The sequence below is a fragment of the Lutra lutra genome, chromosome 6, assembly GCF_902655055.1.
Source record: "Lutra lutra chromosome 6, mLutLut1.2, whole genome shotgun sequence".
NCBI classification, from domain to species: Eukaryota; Metazoa; Chordata; class Mammalia; order Carnivora; family Mustelidae; genus Lutra; species Lutra lutra.
The window spans coordinates 68,074,901-68,092,035 of record NC_062283.1 but is presented as its reverse complement, the minus strand read 5'-3'; the positions used below and the strand labels follow the sequence as shown (position 1 = coordinate 68,092,035).

General features: G+C 45.3%; 1 protein-coding gene and 1 pseudogene across 1 annotated transcript in view; one reads left to right on the top strand and one right to left on the bottom strand.

Annotated features, from left to right (window-relative positions):
* RNF8 (ring finger protein 8) overlaps window positions 1–15,973 on the top strand; it is a 51,175-nt gene extending 35,202 nt beyond the window's left edge. The window contains exons 8-9 of the mRNA XM_047734383.1: window positions 13,611–13,713; window positions 15,843–15,973. Of these exons, the coding sequence (XP_047590339.1) occupies window positions 13,611–13,713; window positions 15,843–15,882 (143 nt within the window). The 3' untranslated portion in view covers window positions 15,883–15,973. The remainder of the gene's footprint in view (window positions 1–13,610; window positions 13,714–15,842) is intronic.
* Window positions 13,490–16,623, bottom strand: LOC125102826 (saoe class I histocompatibility antigen, A alpha chain-like; annotated as a pseudogene).
* Window positions 16,624–17,135: the final 512 nt, after the last annotated feature.

The window sequence follows — 17,135 nt, the reverse complement described above, 5'->3', positions numbered from 1 at the left end:
TTATAATTCCATTTTGTAGATGAGAAAATGGAGGTCATGAGAGATTAAGTCACTTGCCCAAGGGGACACACATTGGTGGAAGTGAAAATGCAGCTGCTAAAGTGACCAGTCCCTAGTATGGAGTTAGGGCCTTGTCCTAAGAACAGTGACCAATCATTGGAGGTTAGAATTGGGGAGAGTGACATTTTCCTCTGTTTGGGGAAGATCAATCTGGTTGCTGTGTGGAGGGTAGGTTAGAGGTGGGAAGACAAAGGATCCAGGGAGGCCACTTAAGCAATTCCAGTAATCCAAGCAAGAGGTTAGATATCCTGAGTTAAGTAAGGCATTGGCAGTGGGGATGGGGAGAAGTGAAGAATTTCACAGATATTTAGCAGGTGTGTTGAGCAAGACTTCTGACTGATTGGATATGGGGATGAGAGAGAGGCTGGAGTTAAGGTGGTGACTGGGTTTCTGCCTTGGACAATGATCTCTGTGAGATAATTCACTGAAGTAACTCAGGAAGAGGAAAATGTTTGGGCAAACATACTGGTCAAGCATGAATTTCTGTGTGGGGATTGTTGAGTTTGATAATGCCCAAAAGAAAATTGCATGGTGTGTATCCCTATGCGTGCTAATTAGTATGCTCCCCTCCACAGTCCACACACATTTTAGTTTTTCCAGATAGTCTTCTGGACATCATCTTCCATAGCAATGGCTAGAAATAAAGTAGTCCTAGATAGCTGCTTTTAGGAATTCAACTGTTAGCCCGTGGATTTGAGAATTTACCATGATGTCCGAAGGCAATCAGTGTGCCACATGATATCAGACCTACATCCATTCCAACATGCACTAAATTGGCTGTCAAGATAAATACTCGCAAACTGGGAGAGCATAAGTGCTGTAGGAGAAGAGGTGTTGATTCAAGATCTTTCATGCACAGGTGGAAAAATCCATGTGTGAAGTATACTCAAGTAAGCATTGTGGTTGACACTTGTGACTAAAAGAAGTGCCCTATCAAGTGATCGTATGAAATTGCTATCCACATCAGGCAGGACATGAGACAGCTACTGCTTGGGGATGGAGGAATTGTCTCACAAGAGCTCTGAGGCTTCTCCACATAGACCTGGGAGCTCAGAGGTGGCACCTGGGCTGGTGATACAAATGTGTACAGATAGCGCCAGGAATTATAAGGGAGAATAAAATCCCCCAGGGAGAGGAGGCTGAAGGAAAAATGCCCCAAACAGAACACTGAAGACCAGTGATACAGAGGGGAGCCACCTACAAAGACCAAGTAAGGGTAGTAGGCAAACAGTAGGAGAAATAAGTGATGGTATATCTCAGAGGGCAAATGTGACAGTTAATTTTATGTGTCAACTTGATTGGGTCACAATATGCCAGACATTTGGTCAGACACTATTCTGGGTATCTGTGAGGGTGTTTCCAGATGAAGTTGACATTTGAATCAGTCGACTGAGAAAAGCAGATTGCCCTCCCCTCTGTGGGAGTCCTCATCAAGTTAGTGAGAGGCCTGAATAGAATAAAAGGCTGACCCTCTGTTAAGTAAGTGGGAGGTTCCTCCTGCTGGACTTCCTTGAGTTGGACATGTTTTGTTTTTTTTTTCCCCATCTTTGGACTCAGACTGAAACATGCGCCATTCCTGGGTCACTAGCCTGTAGTCCTTCATCTGGAATTATACCATCGGTTCTCCCGAGTCTCCAGCTTGCCAACTGCAGATCCTGGAATTTGTTAGCCTCCATAATCACATGAGCTATTTCCTTATACTAAGTCTTCTTTCTTTCTTCTTTTCTATCTATCTATCTACATACCTACCTACCTACCTACCTATATCATATTGGTTCTGTCACTCTGGAGAACACCGACTCATACAGCAAGGGAACATTAACAGAGCTGAAGCTTGCTGTTTGGTCAAGTAAGACAAGAACTAAAAATATCAATGGGATTAGCATCCGGGATTTCATTGGAAGAGCTGTTTTAGTGACATGGTGGGGGCAAAACAAACATTTGCTCTGCATTAGGAAGGGTGTGAGAAATAAGGACTTGTTATATTTCAGAAGGGGAGAAGAAAAAAATAGAATATAGTTGGAGAGGAAAGTCTGAAAATATGGTAGAGGTTGAGGGCTTTTCCTACTGATAGTTTGATTTATTCTATGAAGTTGGAAAGGATCTTTTCTGATCTGTGTGAAGGAAGGCAGAGCATTGGGATTAGACAGTGGAAGAAGATGGAGAAGGTTTGAAATAGCTGCTGCAGAGAATAGGAGAGGGACCTCACCAGGGAAACACAGAATGATTGCTGGGATACATGGGGGCATGGTGACAAGGGGGGGCCGTGGAATGTCTTGTGACACCAGTAGGTACTTTTGTGTGGTTCTCCTGGCATGGCTCAGCTCCATCTGTCTGGAGAAAATGGAGCTACATGGATCCAGGGTTGGGATTTTGATAAGAGGGTGCTATGGGGATGAAGAGGGGATGACGTAATAACCTTGGATTCAAGGCTGGTTGGAGTGGAGAATGAAGACATCATGGAGGTGGTAAGTAGGAAGTAGATGAGTTCAGAGCCTGGTGTAGATAATCTGTAGAGTCAACGAATTGGATCTGAAGGAGAGAGCTAGAAGTCAGAGAACTGATGTGTAGATTTAGTATGTAAGGGCGGGAACAGTTCTATAACCAAACATGGATGTCCTCATCCCAAAATAAAATGATGAGCTTTGCCCTACTCTCCTTTATGGAATAATCTTGGATGTTTTTCTTAAATATATATTATGTATTTTTATTTATATAATAAATTAATATTACTATTGTATTTCTATAATAAATTAATAATTTAATTTAACAAATTTATAATTTGTTACATAGAAATTTATATAAGAGGGGTGCCTGGGAGGCTTAGTCATTAAGCATCTGCCTTCGGCTCAGGACGTGATCCTGGGGTCCTGGGATTGAGCCTGGCATCGGGCTCTGTGGGAAGCCTGCTTCTCCCTCTCCTTCTCCCCGTGCTTGTGTTCCCTCTCTCATTGTGTCTCTCTCTGTGAAACAAATAAATAAAATCTTTTAAAAATTTGTATAAGAACAGGGACGCCTGGGTGGCTCAGTTGGTTGGACGACTGCCTTCGGCTCAGGTCGTGATCCTGGAGTCCCGGGATCGAGTCCCGCATCGGGCTCCCGGCTCCGCGGGGAGTCTGCTTCTCTCTCTGACCTTCTCCTCACTCATGCTCTCTCTCACTGTCTCTCTCTCAAATAAATGAATAAAATCTTTAAAAAAAAAATTTGTATAAGAACAAATAATCCTAGAATTTGAATGGGACCACAAAAGACCCCAAATAGCCAAAGCAGTCTTGAAGAACAAAACTGGAGGTATCGCAATCCCAGATTTCAAGTTATACTACAAAGCTGTAGTAATCAAAGCACTATGGTACTGGCACAAAAATAGATGCATAGGTCAAGGAACAGAATAGAGAACCCAAAAATAAACCCCCAATTATATGGTCAATTAATTTTCGATAAAGGAGGCAGGAATATGCAATGGGAAAAAGTCTCTTCAACAAATGATTCTGGAAAACTGGACAGCTACAAGCAAAAGAATGAAACTGGACCACTTTCTTACACCATACACAAAAATAAACTCAAAATGGATTAAGGATTAATGAGCTCAAAATGGGTTAAGGAGCAACAAAATCAAAATGGATCGAATGTGAGACCTGAAACCATAAAAATTCTAGAAAAGAGCGCAAGCAGTAATTTCTATGACATTGGCCACAGCAACATTTTTTTAGGTATGTCTCCTGAGGCAAGAGAAAGAAAAGCAAAAATAAACTATTGGGAATACATCAAAATAAAAAAGCTTCTGCACAACAAAAGAAACAGTCAACAAAACTAAAAGACAACATACTGAATGGGAGGAGTTATTTGCAAATGACATGTTCAATAAAAGGTTAGTACCCAAAATATATTTCTAAAAAACTTGATACAACTTAACACCAAAAAAACCAAGTAATCCAATTAGAACAAAGGCAGAAAACATGAACAGACATTTCTCTAAAGAAGAGATACAGGTGGCCAACAGACACATGAGAGGATGCTCAGTGTCACTCACCATCAGGGAAATGCAGATCAAAACCACAGTGAGATATCATCACACACCTGTCTGCATGGCTAAAATCAACAACACAAGAAAAAACTAGTGTTGGTGAGGATGTGGGGAAAAGGGAATCCTTGTGCACTATTGGTGGGAATGCAAACTAGTGCAACCATGGTGGAAAATAGTATGGAGATTCCTCAAAAAGTTAAAAATAGCATTATCATGTGATCCAATAATTCCACTACTGGGTATTTACCCAGAGAATATGAAAATGCTAATTCAAAAAGATGATATGCACCCTTATGTTTTATAGCAGCATTATTTACTATAGCCAAATTATGGAAGCAGCCCAAGTATCCACTGAGAGATGATTAGATAAAGATGTGAGCTAAATATGCAATAGAATATTTCTCAGCCATAAAAAAGAGTGAAATCTTGCCATTTGCAACAACATGGGTGGATTTAGAGGGTTATCGTGTTAAGTGAAATGAGTCAGTCAGAGAAAGACAAATACCATTATGATTTCACTCATATTTAGAATTTAAGAAACAAACAAAAGACAAAGAAAAAAGAGACAAAACGAAAAGTGGACTCTTAACTATAGAGAACAAACTGATGGTTACCAGAGAATTGTTGAATCACTTTATTACATACCTGAAACTAACATAACACTGTATGTTAACTGTACTGCAATTACAATGAAAACAAAACAAAGATTAGTAGTGGGTCTCCTTACTTCAATCCTAGGCACTTTCCAACTGGTGTTTAAACTGAGTCCTGAGGTAAGTGAGACTATACACAGGCTTTAAGAGTAGGTTCTTCATTCCCTGTAGTTTTGTGGTTTTCCTAAATATAATTCCTTTGGTTTTCAAAGCCAGGCATGTTAGGGGCTCATCTCTCCTGTACATGACCTAGGGCTTAATGCCTGGTGTAGAGCACAAACCCATTGCTTCTCACAGCAAAGTTTTGTATTTTTGAGATTCCACCATATTTTGGATTCTCGTGCCTGGGGTGGGTTTTTTCCGTTTTGGCAAGAGTGTCTCTGCCTCTTTTACCTGTTTTGGTGCTGCCCTTTTATCCCTTGTTGTGGAGGCTTGGGTCTTTTTCAGAGGAGATTATTCCACTTGTAGTTGTAATTTTGTTGTGTCCATGGAAGGAGATGGGTTTGGGATCCTCGTGATCTGCCATCTTGAACCAGTCCCCCGACACCATCTTGATTACCATTGCTTTGCAACAAGTTTTGACTTTGGGAATTGGAGGTCCCACTACTTTGGTCTCCTTTTTAAAAATTGACAATTTTAAGTCCCTTGAATTTTCCTGTGAATTTAAAATCAGTTTGTCAATTTTTAAAAGAGCTAGTTAGGGGCGCGTGGGTGGCTCAGTGGGTTAAAGCCTCTGCCTTCGGCTCAGGTCATGATTCCAGGGTCCTGGGATCAAGCCCCACATTGGGCTCTCTGCTCAGCGGAGAGCCTGCTTCCCCCTCTCTCTCTGCCTGCCTCTCTGCCTACTTGTGGTCTCTGTCTGTCAAATAAATAAATAAAATCTTTAAAAAAAAAAAAGGAGCTAGTTAGGTATCCATAGGGATTGTGTTAAGCCTATGAATGAATTTGGAGAACATTGCCACTTAAACAATATTAAGTCTTCTGATCTGTGAACATTTTTCCATTTGGATGTGTTTAAAATTTCTTTCAATTATGTTTTGTAGTTTTCAGAGTCTATCTTTTGCACTTCTTTTGTGAAATAGATTTTATTCATTTTGGTGCTATTGTAAATGGAGTTGTTTTCTTAATTTCATTGTTAGATTACTTATGCAAGTGTATGGAGGGTCCTCTGGGTGGCTCAGTTGTTGAGCATCTGCCTTTGGCTCAGGTCATGATCCCAGGGTCCTGGGATTGAGCCCTGTGTCGGGCTTGCTGCTTGGCGGGAAGCCTGCTTCTCCCTCTCCCTTTCCCACTCCCCCTCCTTGTGTTCCCTCTCTCGCTATGTCTCTCTCTGTCTAAATAAAAAATAATTTTTTTTAAAAAGTGTATGGAAATATAACTGATTTTCTTTATATTGGCCTCATTTCCTGCAACCTTGCTGAACTTGTTTAATTGTTCTAATAGCTTTTAATTTTCTAGGATTTTCTATGTACAAGACATCTGTGAATAGAAGTAATTTTACTTCTTTTTTTCTCCAATCAAGATGCACTGTATCTCATTTTCTTGCTCTAGAATATCCAGCACAATTTGCTAGAAGATTTTATTTATTTATTTGAAAGAGAGAGAGAAAACACAAGTGGGGGGAGGAATAGAGGGAGAAGCAGACTCCTGGCTGAGCAAGGAGTCTGCCATGGGGCTGGATCCCACCCAGGACCCTGAGATCATGACCTGAGCTGAAGACTTAACCCACTGAGCCACCCAGGTGCCCCTCCAGCACAATGTTTAATAGAAGTGGTAAGAGTGGGGCACTCAGGTGGCTCAGTGGGTTAAGCCTCTGCCTTCAGCTCAGGTCATGATCTCAGGGTCCTGGAATTGAGCCCCGCATTGGGCTCTCTGCTCAGCAGGGAGCCTGCGTCCCCCTCTCTCTGCCTGCCTCTCTGTCTTCTTGTGATCTCTCTCTGTCTGTCAAATAAATAAATAAAATCTTTAAAAAAAAAAAAGAATTGGAAAGAGTAGACATTCTATTTGATCTTAGGAGGAAAAGAACCACTCTTTCACCATTAAGTAAGATGTTAGCTTAAGGGTTTTCGTAAATGCCTTTAATCTGAGGAAATTCCCTTCTGTTAATAGTTTGTTGAGTTTTTATCATGAGAGGGTGTCTGATTTTATCAAATGCTTCTTATCTGCTTATCTGTTGAGAGAAGCAGGTAGCTTTTCCCCCCTATTATATTAATATGGTGTTTTACATTGATTGATATGGATGTTTAACCAATCTTGCATTCCTGGAATAAATTTCATGTATGTAACTCTTTATATGTTGCTGGATCTGATTTGCTACTTTTTTTAAAAAAGATTTTATTTATTCATTTGACAGAGAGAGACACAGCAAGAGAGGGAACACAAGCAGAAGTGGGAGAGGGAGAAGCAGGCTTCCCGCTGAGCAGGGAGCCCCATGCGGGGCTCCATCCCAAGACCCTGGGATCATGACCTGAACAGAAGGCAGGTGCTTAACAACTGAGCCACCCAGGTGCCCCTCTTCCTCCCGTCCCTTCCCTTCTCTTCACTTCCCTTCCCTTCCCTCTTTCTTTCTTCCTTCTACATTCATAAGAGATATTGGTGTATAGTTTTCTTGTCTTGCAATATCTTTGTCTGGTTTTGATATCTGAATAATCCTAGCCTCATGGAGAGGATTCCCTCCTTTCCATTTGGGAAGGGTTTGTAAAGAATTGTAACTAATTCTTTCATCGGTTGGTATAATTCACAAATGCAGCATTTTGGAACTGGGCTTTTTTGAGGAATAGATTTTGACAATTGAGTCTATCTTCTACCTTGTTATAGGTACATTCAGATGGTCTATTTCTTCTTGAGTTAGCTTTAGTCATTGGTGTCTTTCTATGAATTTGTTTTGTCTAAGTAAGTTAACTTTTTGGCATATACTTCTTCATCATGATCTCATATAATTCTCCTTATTTCTTGGTGGTCAGTCATAATATCCCCTCTTTCATTGCTGATCCCAGTAATGTGGGGCCTTTCTCTCACTCTTTTAGTGAGTCAAGTGGGAGATTTGTCAGTTTAGTTGATCTTTCTTTTTAAAAAAATTTTTTTAATTGATCTTTCAAAGGATCATATTTGATTTGGTCAGTTTTAGATACGTTATTTTATTCTCTTTTCTCTATTTCATTAACTTACACTCTAACCTTTACTTTTTTTCCCTTTCCTTCTGGTTGCTTTTCATTTAGTTTGCTCCCCTTTCTTGACTTAATGTGGAAGTTTAGGTAATCATTTTGAGAATTTGCTTTTCCATATAGGCATTTACAGCTATATATTTGCCTCTGAGCACTACTTTAGGAACATCATCTAGGTTTGGGTATGCTCTGTCTTCTACTAATTTCAAAATATTTTCTCATTTCCATTTTGATATCTCTTTGGCCCTTTGCTTATATAGAAGTGTGTTGTTAAATTCTGCATATTTGTGAGTTTCCCAAATATTCTCGTACTTAAAAATAGAACAGATTTGGTTTGTGTCACCCTGTTCTGAGGATAGAATCCTAGGTTTGCCGATTTTCAGGGAGGGGATGTTTCTCCTGCTGCTCACATGAAGAAGCTCTGGGCATTATCTCTTCTCTGTGAAGTTCATGAGCCTGAGAAACCGAGCCAAGATTTTTTAGATTTGAAAAATGCCCTAAGGATCACAACAACTCTTCTGTCTGGCTTACGGCCCATTTATAAATTTTGGCCTAAATGATTATTCTCTTGATTGTTCTACTGCACTTTTTGGATGATTTGTGGTTTTTTTTCTATTATTTTTAGTTGTTTTAGGAGAAGAGGCGACCTTAAACCTTAGTCTACTGTGTTAGTGGAAATGGAATCCTCAGTGAGTATTTTTCATCTCTACTATTTATTAGGCACCAGCATAGATGCTAGAGTGTAAGTCACCTAAACCAATGGTGATCTGGGTCTTCCATGCACCAGCCCTGGTCAGTAAACTGTTACTCAGACCACAGAAAGATACATACAGAAAAAGCTCTCCCTTCTCCTGTCTGAGACTGGTCATTGCCAAGACAAAAATGAGCATGAATATCACATCATTGGATGATGTGCTAAACACAGTGCTAAAACACTGTGATCATTAGCTGTTCATGTACCAGAGATGAAGTAGGACAGTGTCTAAAATAGAGAAGTTTTTTAGACTTTTGTGGAAGCCAGTAAAACCTAATAAAATTATGGACACTCTCCTCAGAAATATGTGCACATATAAAGAGATGTAAAATGTCAACATGTATATGTGGATCATCTGAAGTGATATAGATCTGGGTTTTTAATCCCAGGAAGAAACAAAGGCTAGGAGAAGATGTGTTGAACAATCACTTCATGACCCAACGATGCTACTCCACTTACCTGTGAGTAGGAACTGGAGTGCACAAAAGCTGGACCCATAACAACCATCAAGGGAATAAGTTGAAAGATGCCATTTATGAGTCACTCCTTCATGCAAGAGGACTCGAGTGCCTACAGTGTACCCAATTGAGTTCTAGTCTCAGATCATTGCTCCAAATGTGGAAATTTGTCCTTCCTTTCCACTCCTGCTCTCAATGTCTACTCCCAGAACTTGTACCTCTCTTCCCAAGTAAAGGAATTCCACACTTAAAGAATCTTGATGGGGCAGAGACTACCTCCATCCATAGAGAGAAGAACCCACTTCACCAGTCCTGCGGTTGGACATGACATGAAGCTTCAATAGTCACATGACCACCGGCCAGACTTTGACTCAGGGCACGTGACAGACACATGGGGACAGCGTCCATGCACTAGGCACAGGTGGTTTGAGTGATGTCACAGTAGTGTCATGCAGCTGTCAGGGGCAGCAGAGATAGCAGTCCCAGCTGCCGGGTCCAGTGTCCTCCCTCAGGGGAATCAGTGGTGTGGACAGTGGCATCAATACCCAGTAACAGGCACTGGCTGTATGTGGGCCCACCTCTAGGGTCCAGTGTGGATTCTGTTCCTGGCTGTGTAGCCTCAAGCCTTTATTGTGGCTTTCCTGGAAATAAAACAAGGTCCTGTATACCCTCTCTCTTCCCTAAGTCTCTCTGTAACTGTACATATGTATCATAAGGAGTCAGAAACCCATGCAGGGAAGAGTTTCCAAGAGCAAGAATTCAGGCATTTTTTTCCAGCTTTATAGAGATATGATTGACATATACCATTGTATAAGTAAATTTTGGGGGGGTTTTTTTTGTTTTTTTTTTAAAGATTTTATTTATTTATTTGACAGATAGAGATCACAGATAGGCAGAGAGGCAGGCAGAGAGAGAGAGGAGGAAGCAGGCTCCCTGCTGAGCAGAGAGCCTGATGTGGGGCTCGATCCCAGGACCCTGGGACCATGACCTGAGCCGAAGGCAGAGGCTTTAACCCACTGAGCCACCCAGGCGCCCCCGTATAAGTAAGTTTAAGGGTAAAAACCTATTGATTGATATATTTCTATACTGCAAAATGGTAACAACAATTACAATCAGAGCATTAGCTAATACCTGTATCATGTCACATAGTTACCATTTCCTTTTATGAGGTGCGAACATTTAAGACCTACATTCTTAGTAACCCCAAGATTTTATGTTGAGCTGATAAGCACTTCCTCAATCTGCCTGGCTTTGCCCCATGGGAGAGAAAATATGTTTCTCCCAGCATGTCTTGCATTTTTCTTCCTACAAAAAGAACATTCAAAGATTTTATTTATGTATTTATTTGAGAGAGAGAGAGAGAGTGTGTGTGTGTGTGTGTGCCCGTGTGAGGGAGGGGCAGAGGGAGAGGAAGAGAATTTCAACCAGACTCCATGCTGAGTGGGAAACCTGATTCAGGGCTCAATCTCATGACTCTCAGATCATGACTTGAGCCAAAACCAAGAGTTGGATACCCAACCGGCTGAGCCACCCAGGTGCCCCCCAAAAAGCATTTAAACGTGTCTATAAGAACTCTTCCCACAATGAGCTCTCTCACCAATGACTTTAGTGCTTCCCTATCTGGAGAAGCACCAGGATTGCTTGTGGCTTTGTTACAAAATACTCAGGCCTCTCCCCAGACCCATCATCTTAGAACACTTGACAAGGGCCCAGGAATCACTTACATAATAAGCCCTACAGGAGAGGCTGATGCATGGCCATGTGGGGATCCTGCTTCATGTGCTCGCTACTCCATGTGGGATCTGAAGACCAGCAGCAGCAGCACCAACCTTGTTATCAACCCAGGATCTCACACTTTATTCCAGCCTGTCTAGATCTTCATAGTCCGGGAAATTCCTGTGCTCACTGAAGGCTGGGTCTCCCTGGTCTACGTGCCTTCTAGACGCACAACCAGCCTGTGCGGTGCACTCTGGGTATGCGCTCTGATCAGCCTGCTTAGCCCTGAGAAGTCCAGGGTTTGGTCCTGTTGCTTTCTCTTCTATGGCCCTTGGCCCCCTGGTGACCTCATCTCTGCTGAAGACTCTAAACATCATTTATATGCTGTCACCTGCCAAATCTCCCCTGCACTCTGTATCCGACCGCCAACCTGGCTTGGATTTCTAATAGACAGTCAGTTTCACCATTTCTAAAGTGGATGACTGCGATGCTGCTTCCTCAAATGTGCTTCTTTCAAAGTCTTCCCTGTTTCCAAGGAAGGCACTCCACATTTCTACTTGCAGTCTGAACTACTAGATGCCCTCCTTGATTCCTTTCTCACCACCCAGAATGACTCCACTAGGAAATGCTGCAAAATCCATCTGTAAATATCTCCAGCAGCCAATCACTTCTTAGTAACTTCCCTCCTCTCAACCATGACATATAGCCCACACCCCCCTCCTGGGACACTGCACTGGTTTCCTACAGTTTCTCTGCTGGTCACTTACCTTGCCCCTCTCGATTCTGCACAGCAGCAAACAGGTGCTGCTAAAGAAACATCAGTCATGTTGATCTGTTCATTCTTGTAACTCCACATTTCACTCAGAGAAAACTCAAAACCTTCTAATGTCCTCAGACCTCCATGATGAGACTGACCTCTGACCTCATCTCACCTGCTCTCTGCTGCAGCCTCAGTGGCCTCTTCACCCTTCCTTGAACGCAGCACATGCTCCTGCCCTAATGTGTGTGCCCCCAGAGGCTCCCTGCCTGGAAAGAACTCCCCCCAGACCTCTTCTTACACAATTCCTTCATGTCCTTCACATCTCTCAGAAGTCACCTTCTCAGTGAGACTCCCCTGATCCCTAGAGTAAAGAAGCCATCGTCCCCATCCCAGCACAGGTACTCTCTGGGTCACCTTCCTCACAGCTCCTGCCAACTTCCTAATTAAACCCTTCTCTTATGGACTGCGCTTACACAAGACACAGTTCACCTCTGAATGACCCTGGTATGGACTGGGCACCACCACTTCCATGTGGACTTTTATACAGTAAATACCATCCATGCATTTTTCTTCCTTATTATTTTTTACTATTTTCTCTAGCTTAATTATTAGAAGAATACAGTATATAATATATGTAGCATATAAAATATGTGTTAAGCAACTGTGTATTTTATTACTAAGCCTTCCAGTCAAGAGTAGGCTCTTTGTACTTAAGTTTTGGGGGAGTCAAAATTATACCTGGATTCCTGACAGTACAAGCAGGCCACTGCCCCAATCCCCACATTGAGAGACAAGTGGGAGTCTGCCCCTTACCACTAGAATATAGTCTTCCCAAGACCAGCACATTTTGCCTCTTCTTAGTCTCACTGAGCTGTCCTAGATGTAAACATAGTGTTTCCTGTATTAGGCACATGACAATTATCAGTGGAATGAATGAGCAGATAGAGGACTCCCTCTTCTAGATGAGTCTCAGGCACAGCTCTTCCAAGGCAGCTCCTGTCCCATGTGCACCCACCTCACCATCCGGGCTGCCTCTCTCTTCTCACAGGGCTGCCTTCCCCTTTCGCTCTCTGCTCAGCCCCTCCCCCACACACCATCTCTCATGCACAGCACAGCACACAGAGTTGTCTCTTCAGAAACACTGTACTTAGGCTTTTTGTGTCCTTTTCTCCAACCACACAGAAATCTATGTTTGACTCTGCTTTATAAATCCGTGAACTTGGAACTGAGCCAGCACTAGGATCATTAAACTAAGGGTGGGGAGAGAGGCCAGAGCAGCAAGGAAGGCAGAAACTAACTAAAGTTTAATAAGGATGAGAACCTCTCAGATTCTTCTTCTCTCTAGCTCCAGACTCTAAATAGTAATCCAGAAAACAGCTCTAGAGGAAGGAGAAGAGATAGATGAATCTGAAAGTTCATTCCTCCATACCACAGAGACTCCTGTGTGCAGGGGCTGACCTAGGCCTATGGGAACGACAGCCCAAAGGACACCTGCTGCTGTAACTGACAGGGTCACCCAAGGGAGAATGGGACAAGTATACAAGAGCAAGAACAGGCCTGATACTACAGAAACCATGAAACAAACACTCCCAAATGGGAGCTATGTTGTGACCCAGGCCTGAGGTGAGGCTGACCCAGTGACAGCAAGCTCTGGCTGCAGAAGTTCCTGGTGACAGGTGATGTCCAAATCCCTGTGATCACAGGTCCTGGTAGGACAAGCTTCCACAGAAGGGGCAGGACAGAGAGCAGAGAGATGACTCAGCTGAAGAGTGAGAATGTCACTCCCATGATGCATTGAGCACAGACTGGGCACAGGCCCCGTCTCTGCTTGACTCCTTACAGCCTACTCCTACCCCCACCTGCCACAGACTCAGCACAAAAAACACATGGATTCTGGAAGGTTCTCAGTGCTTCCATTTATTTGCTGTCTCAACTTTACAAATTTCTTTTATTACCTCATCAGCCACACATGCCAAGTGTTAAAAAACATAAACTCATATCTGTATTCTCATTTTCAATAGGGAAGTCATTTGTACTAGCCCAACATGAAATAAAGACAGGGATGGAGATGGTCCAGCCCAGCCTCTGCTGGAACAGGAAAGCACATCAGAGAAGAGAACGCAGGTCAGTATGGGAAGGGGCCATGGTAGGCAGGGTTGACCAGCCTCCCCACCTCCTCATATTATACTCATATGAACACAGACCCATTCTGACACCTTTTGCATAAAGGAGTTGTTGGTGTCACCAAGTGGGAGTGTGAATAAATCTTGCAACGCTCAGTCCCCACAAGGAAGCTGGTCTCATACTGTGAAAAATGATCATGTCAAATTTAGGTAAATCACATAAGAACTGACATTCTCAACAGCCCCCGGCATGCTCAAAGTGTCCCTAGTGGCCCAACCCTTCCCCACATCAGGCCCTCTGAGGTCTCACCTCCAGTTATCATGAGAGACACATCAGAGCCCTGGCCTCTGTCATCGTCTAGGGGAGAACAAAGAGGACATGGTCAGAGTCCATAGGAGATGAGACTAAAGGAGGAGCTATGGAGTAGGCGAGCTTCCCATGGGGTCTTGTCTACACTACCCTGGGGTCTCGGGAATCACCCCCTCCATACTTATGTCCAGTGTGAGAGTGGCTTCCTCTTCTTTCATCTGTGGGAAGAAAACATCTTGTCGAAAGCCTGGAGAAGGCTGGGCCATGAGATCCTAGTCCAAGTTCCCTAGTCCTGATCCAAAAGGAAGTTTGCAGAATTGTGACTGAAGATCCAGAACAGGATGAGGAATCATGACAAAAGAAGTGTGGGGTCACTGGACCAAAAGACTTGCTGAAGGTCTGTGCTCAGCAGGGACCTTCCTCCCTGCCCTATGACTGCTGGGGATCAGGTCTCCATCACCAGAATTACCAAGATGAAAAATTTGTCCTTCCTTTTCATAAATGTCTTGCTACAGAGTGAATGTTAGTAATCAGCTCCAGACCGGGCAAATACATATGTGTGGATGGTACTTGACAGTAACAAGGCAGGACAATCTGCTACCTAGGAAACCCCCCAGTGGGAAAGAAAACTCAGATCCCCCCACTCCATTTCCTACTTGAGCACTTCTTCCTCCAGGTCACAGCTCCAGTCACAATGACCACAGGGAGTGCCAGACCAGCAATGATCTATGTGATGGGGATGGTGGGAGGAGGAGGGTCTGGAAAGGGAAAGGAACATGAGGGGCCAAGACCTGTAGTAGGAGTCCTCACTTTGCCAAAATTCTTCAGAAGGTCTCTGCTTTCCCTGAGAAGAGGCTCTACCCCAAACCCTCCTTACCCCGTATCAGGGTGATGGGCTCACGCAGCCCCTCATGCTGCACGTGGCACATGTATTTCTACTCCTCTCCAGAAGGCACCACTATGGCTGCCCACTTCTGGAAGGTCCCATCTCCTGCAGGCCTGGTCTCCACAAGCTCTGTGTTCTGGGTCAGGTCCTCCCCATAACGCTGCCAGGTCAGGGTGATCTCCGCAGGGTAGAAGCCCAAGGCCCAGCACCTCAGGGTGACTTCTTTGTAAAAGATGGGGTGTTGGGTCATGTGTGTGTTGGGTGGTTCTGAGGAAGAAGAATCAGAAAATCCACACTTGGGTTTACCTTTATGGGCCACTGAAATGGCATTCATGTGACCATCCTGAAGTGGACCAGGCAATTGGTTTGGATGGAAGAAGTACAAAGTCCAGTCACCTTTGACTGGCCTTTGGGCCAGTCTTTGGGATCTTTTAATCCTGCAAAGTTCTAGAACAGGGGGATGGCCCAGGGTAGGACACTGTAGGTCTAAGTGAGAAAGCACACTATTGGTCCTGACAATGCGTGGCTGGTGATTGAGTCAGAAAACCCAGAGTCAGATGTCCAAAGATGTTCTCAAATGGAGAATATCTCCATCTGGAGATATTCTCAGATGGAGGTTGTCATGGTTCCCAAGGTGGCTGCCAGGGTCAAAGGGAACCACTGATGTGTTATTTCAGGAATGGTCTCCACCTGCCTCCCTGGAGAGACTGGATTCCTCAATTGTCCTTTAGAGAAAAGCGACTCTGGGTGAGTCACTCAGTAGGAATATGAACACCAAGGCGGATCTCCCTCTCCTCACCCATTGGGTGGTTGGTATTCTGACCTTGAGTCCATTTTCCCTTTCTATTGGGAAGCCAGCCCCAGTGGTGGGAGATTGGGGAGGCCCCGCGGCCCCGGTACCTGTGCGCAGCAGCGTCTCTTTCCCTTTCTCCAGGTACTTGCGGAGCGACTCCTCGCACGTGCCTTCCAAATAGCTTCTGTAGTGCTCTGCAGCACCTGCCGCCTCCCACTTGCGCGGGGTCATTTGCGCCGCCGTGTCCGCAGCGGTCCAGGAGCGCAGGTCCTCGTTCAGGGCGATGTGCCATCGTAGGCCAACTGCTCATACCCGTGGAGGAGGAGCCCGTCTGGCCCCAGGTCGCAGCCAAACATCCCCTGGAGGGTGTGAGACCCTGGCCCCGCCCTCGCGGTCCGCTCTCAGATTGTCTCCACCCCTAGTGGTGGACTAGCGACTAAGTCCAAACATAAAGTAAAACCGCTTGAAAGTTCGGGGTGCTCTTCTAAGGTCGGGGAACTGGGATTCCCGCAGACTCGGCGTGGCGCTCGTACCCGGACACTCGGGGAGACCCCAGCCCGTCGGTGGGGATGGAGGTCGTGACCTGGACCCGGGCCCTGTTGCTCACCGGCCTCGCTCTGGTTGTAGTAGCCCAGGGCGGTCTGCAGGTTCACTCAGAAAGTCTGTGCGTGGTGCCGGGCCTTCTGGGTCTGCCGGTCCCAATACTTCGGTCCCCCCTGCTCCATCCACGGCGCCCGCGGCTCCATCCTCCCACTGGCAGAGTCGAACCTCACGAACTGCGTGTTGTCCACGTAGCCGACTTCCCAGTACTGGGGCTCCCCGCGTCCGGGCCAGGACACCGCGGCAGAGAAATACCTCAGGGAGTGGAAGCCTGCGGGCGCGGAGGGGCTGAGACCCCGCCCGACCCTCCTCCGGGCGCCTTTCCGGGGGACCAGGTGGAGACTGCCGGGAGGGCAGGGGAGAGAGCACCGAATGGGGGAGAGCAGGGCGCAGGCGGGGAGGGACAGGGGAGCACAGGCTCGGGCGGGGCCGGGAGCGGCTGGGGGTCTGGGGCGGGGGGTGTCCTCCTCCCTCCCCGGGGTCCCCTCGCTCCCGCCTGGCAGAGGCCCTTTCCTCCTGTCCCGCACTCACCCGCCCAGGTCTCTCCCACGGCCAGAGCGCCCGACAGCAGCAGGAGGAGGGCTCAGGGCCCCATGGCCCAGACCTTAAGGTCTGAGGTAGGTGCGTCCCCGTGGGTCTGGTGAGGACTTTAGAACCCGGAACCGCGGTGCCGCTGATTGGCTTTGCCAGATCCCCGACACCCAATGGAACTGCGAACTGCAGTCGCCAGGAGGACCTGACACGTGGTGAGAGGGAAAAGTGAAACCCAGGGAGAGGGGAACTCTCCTTCCACGCCCCAGACACCAGTCTTGAGAGGCAGGCCCTCCCTGGGAC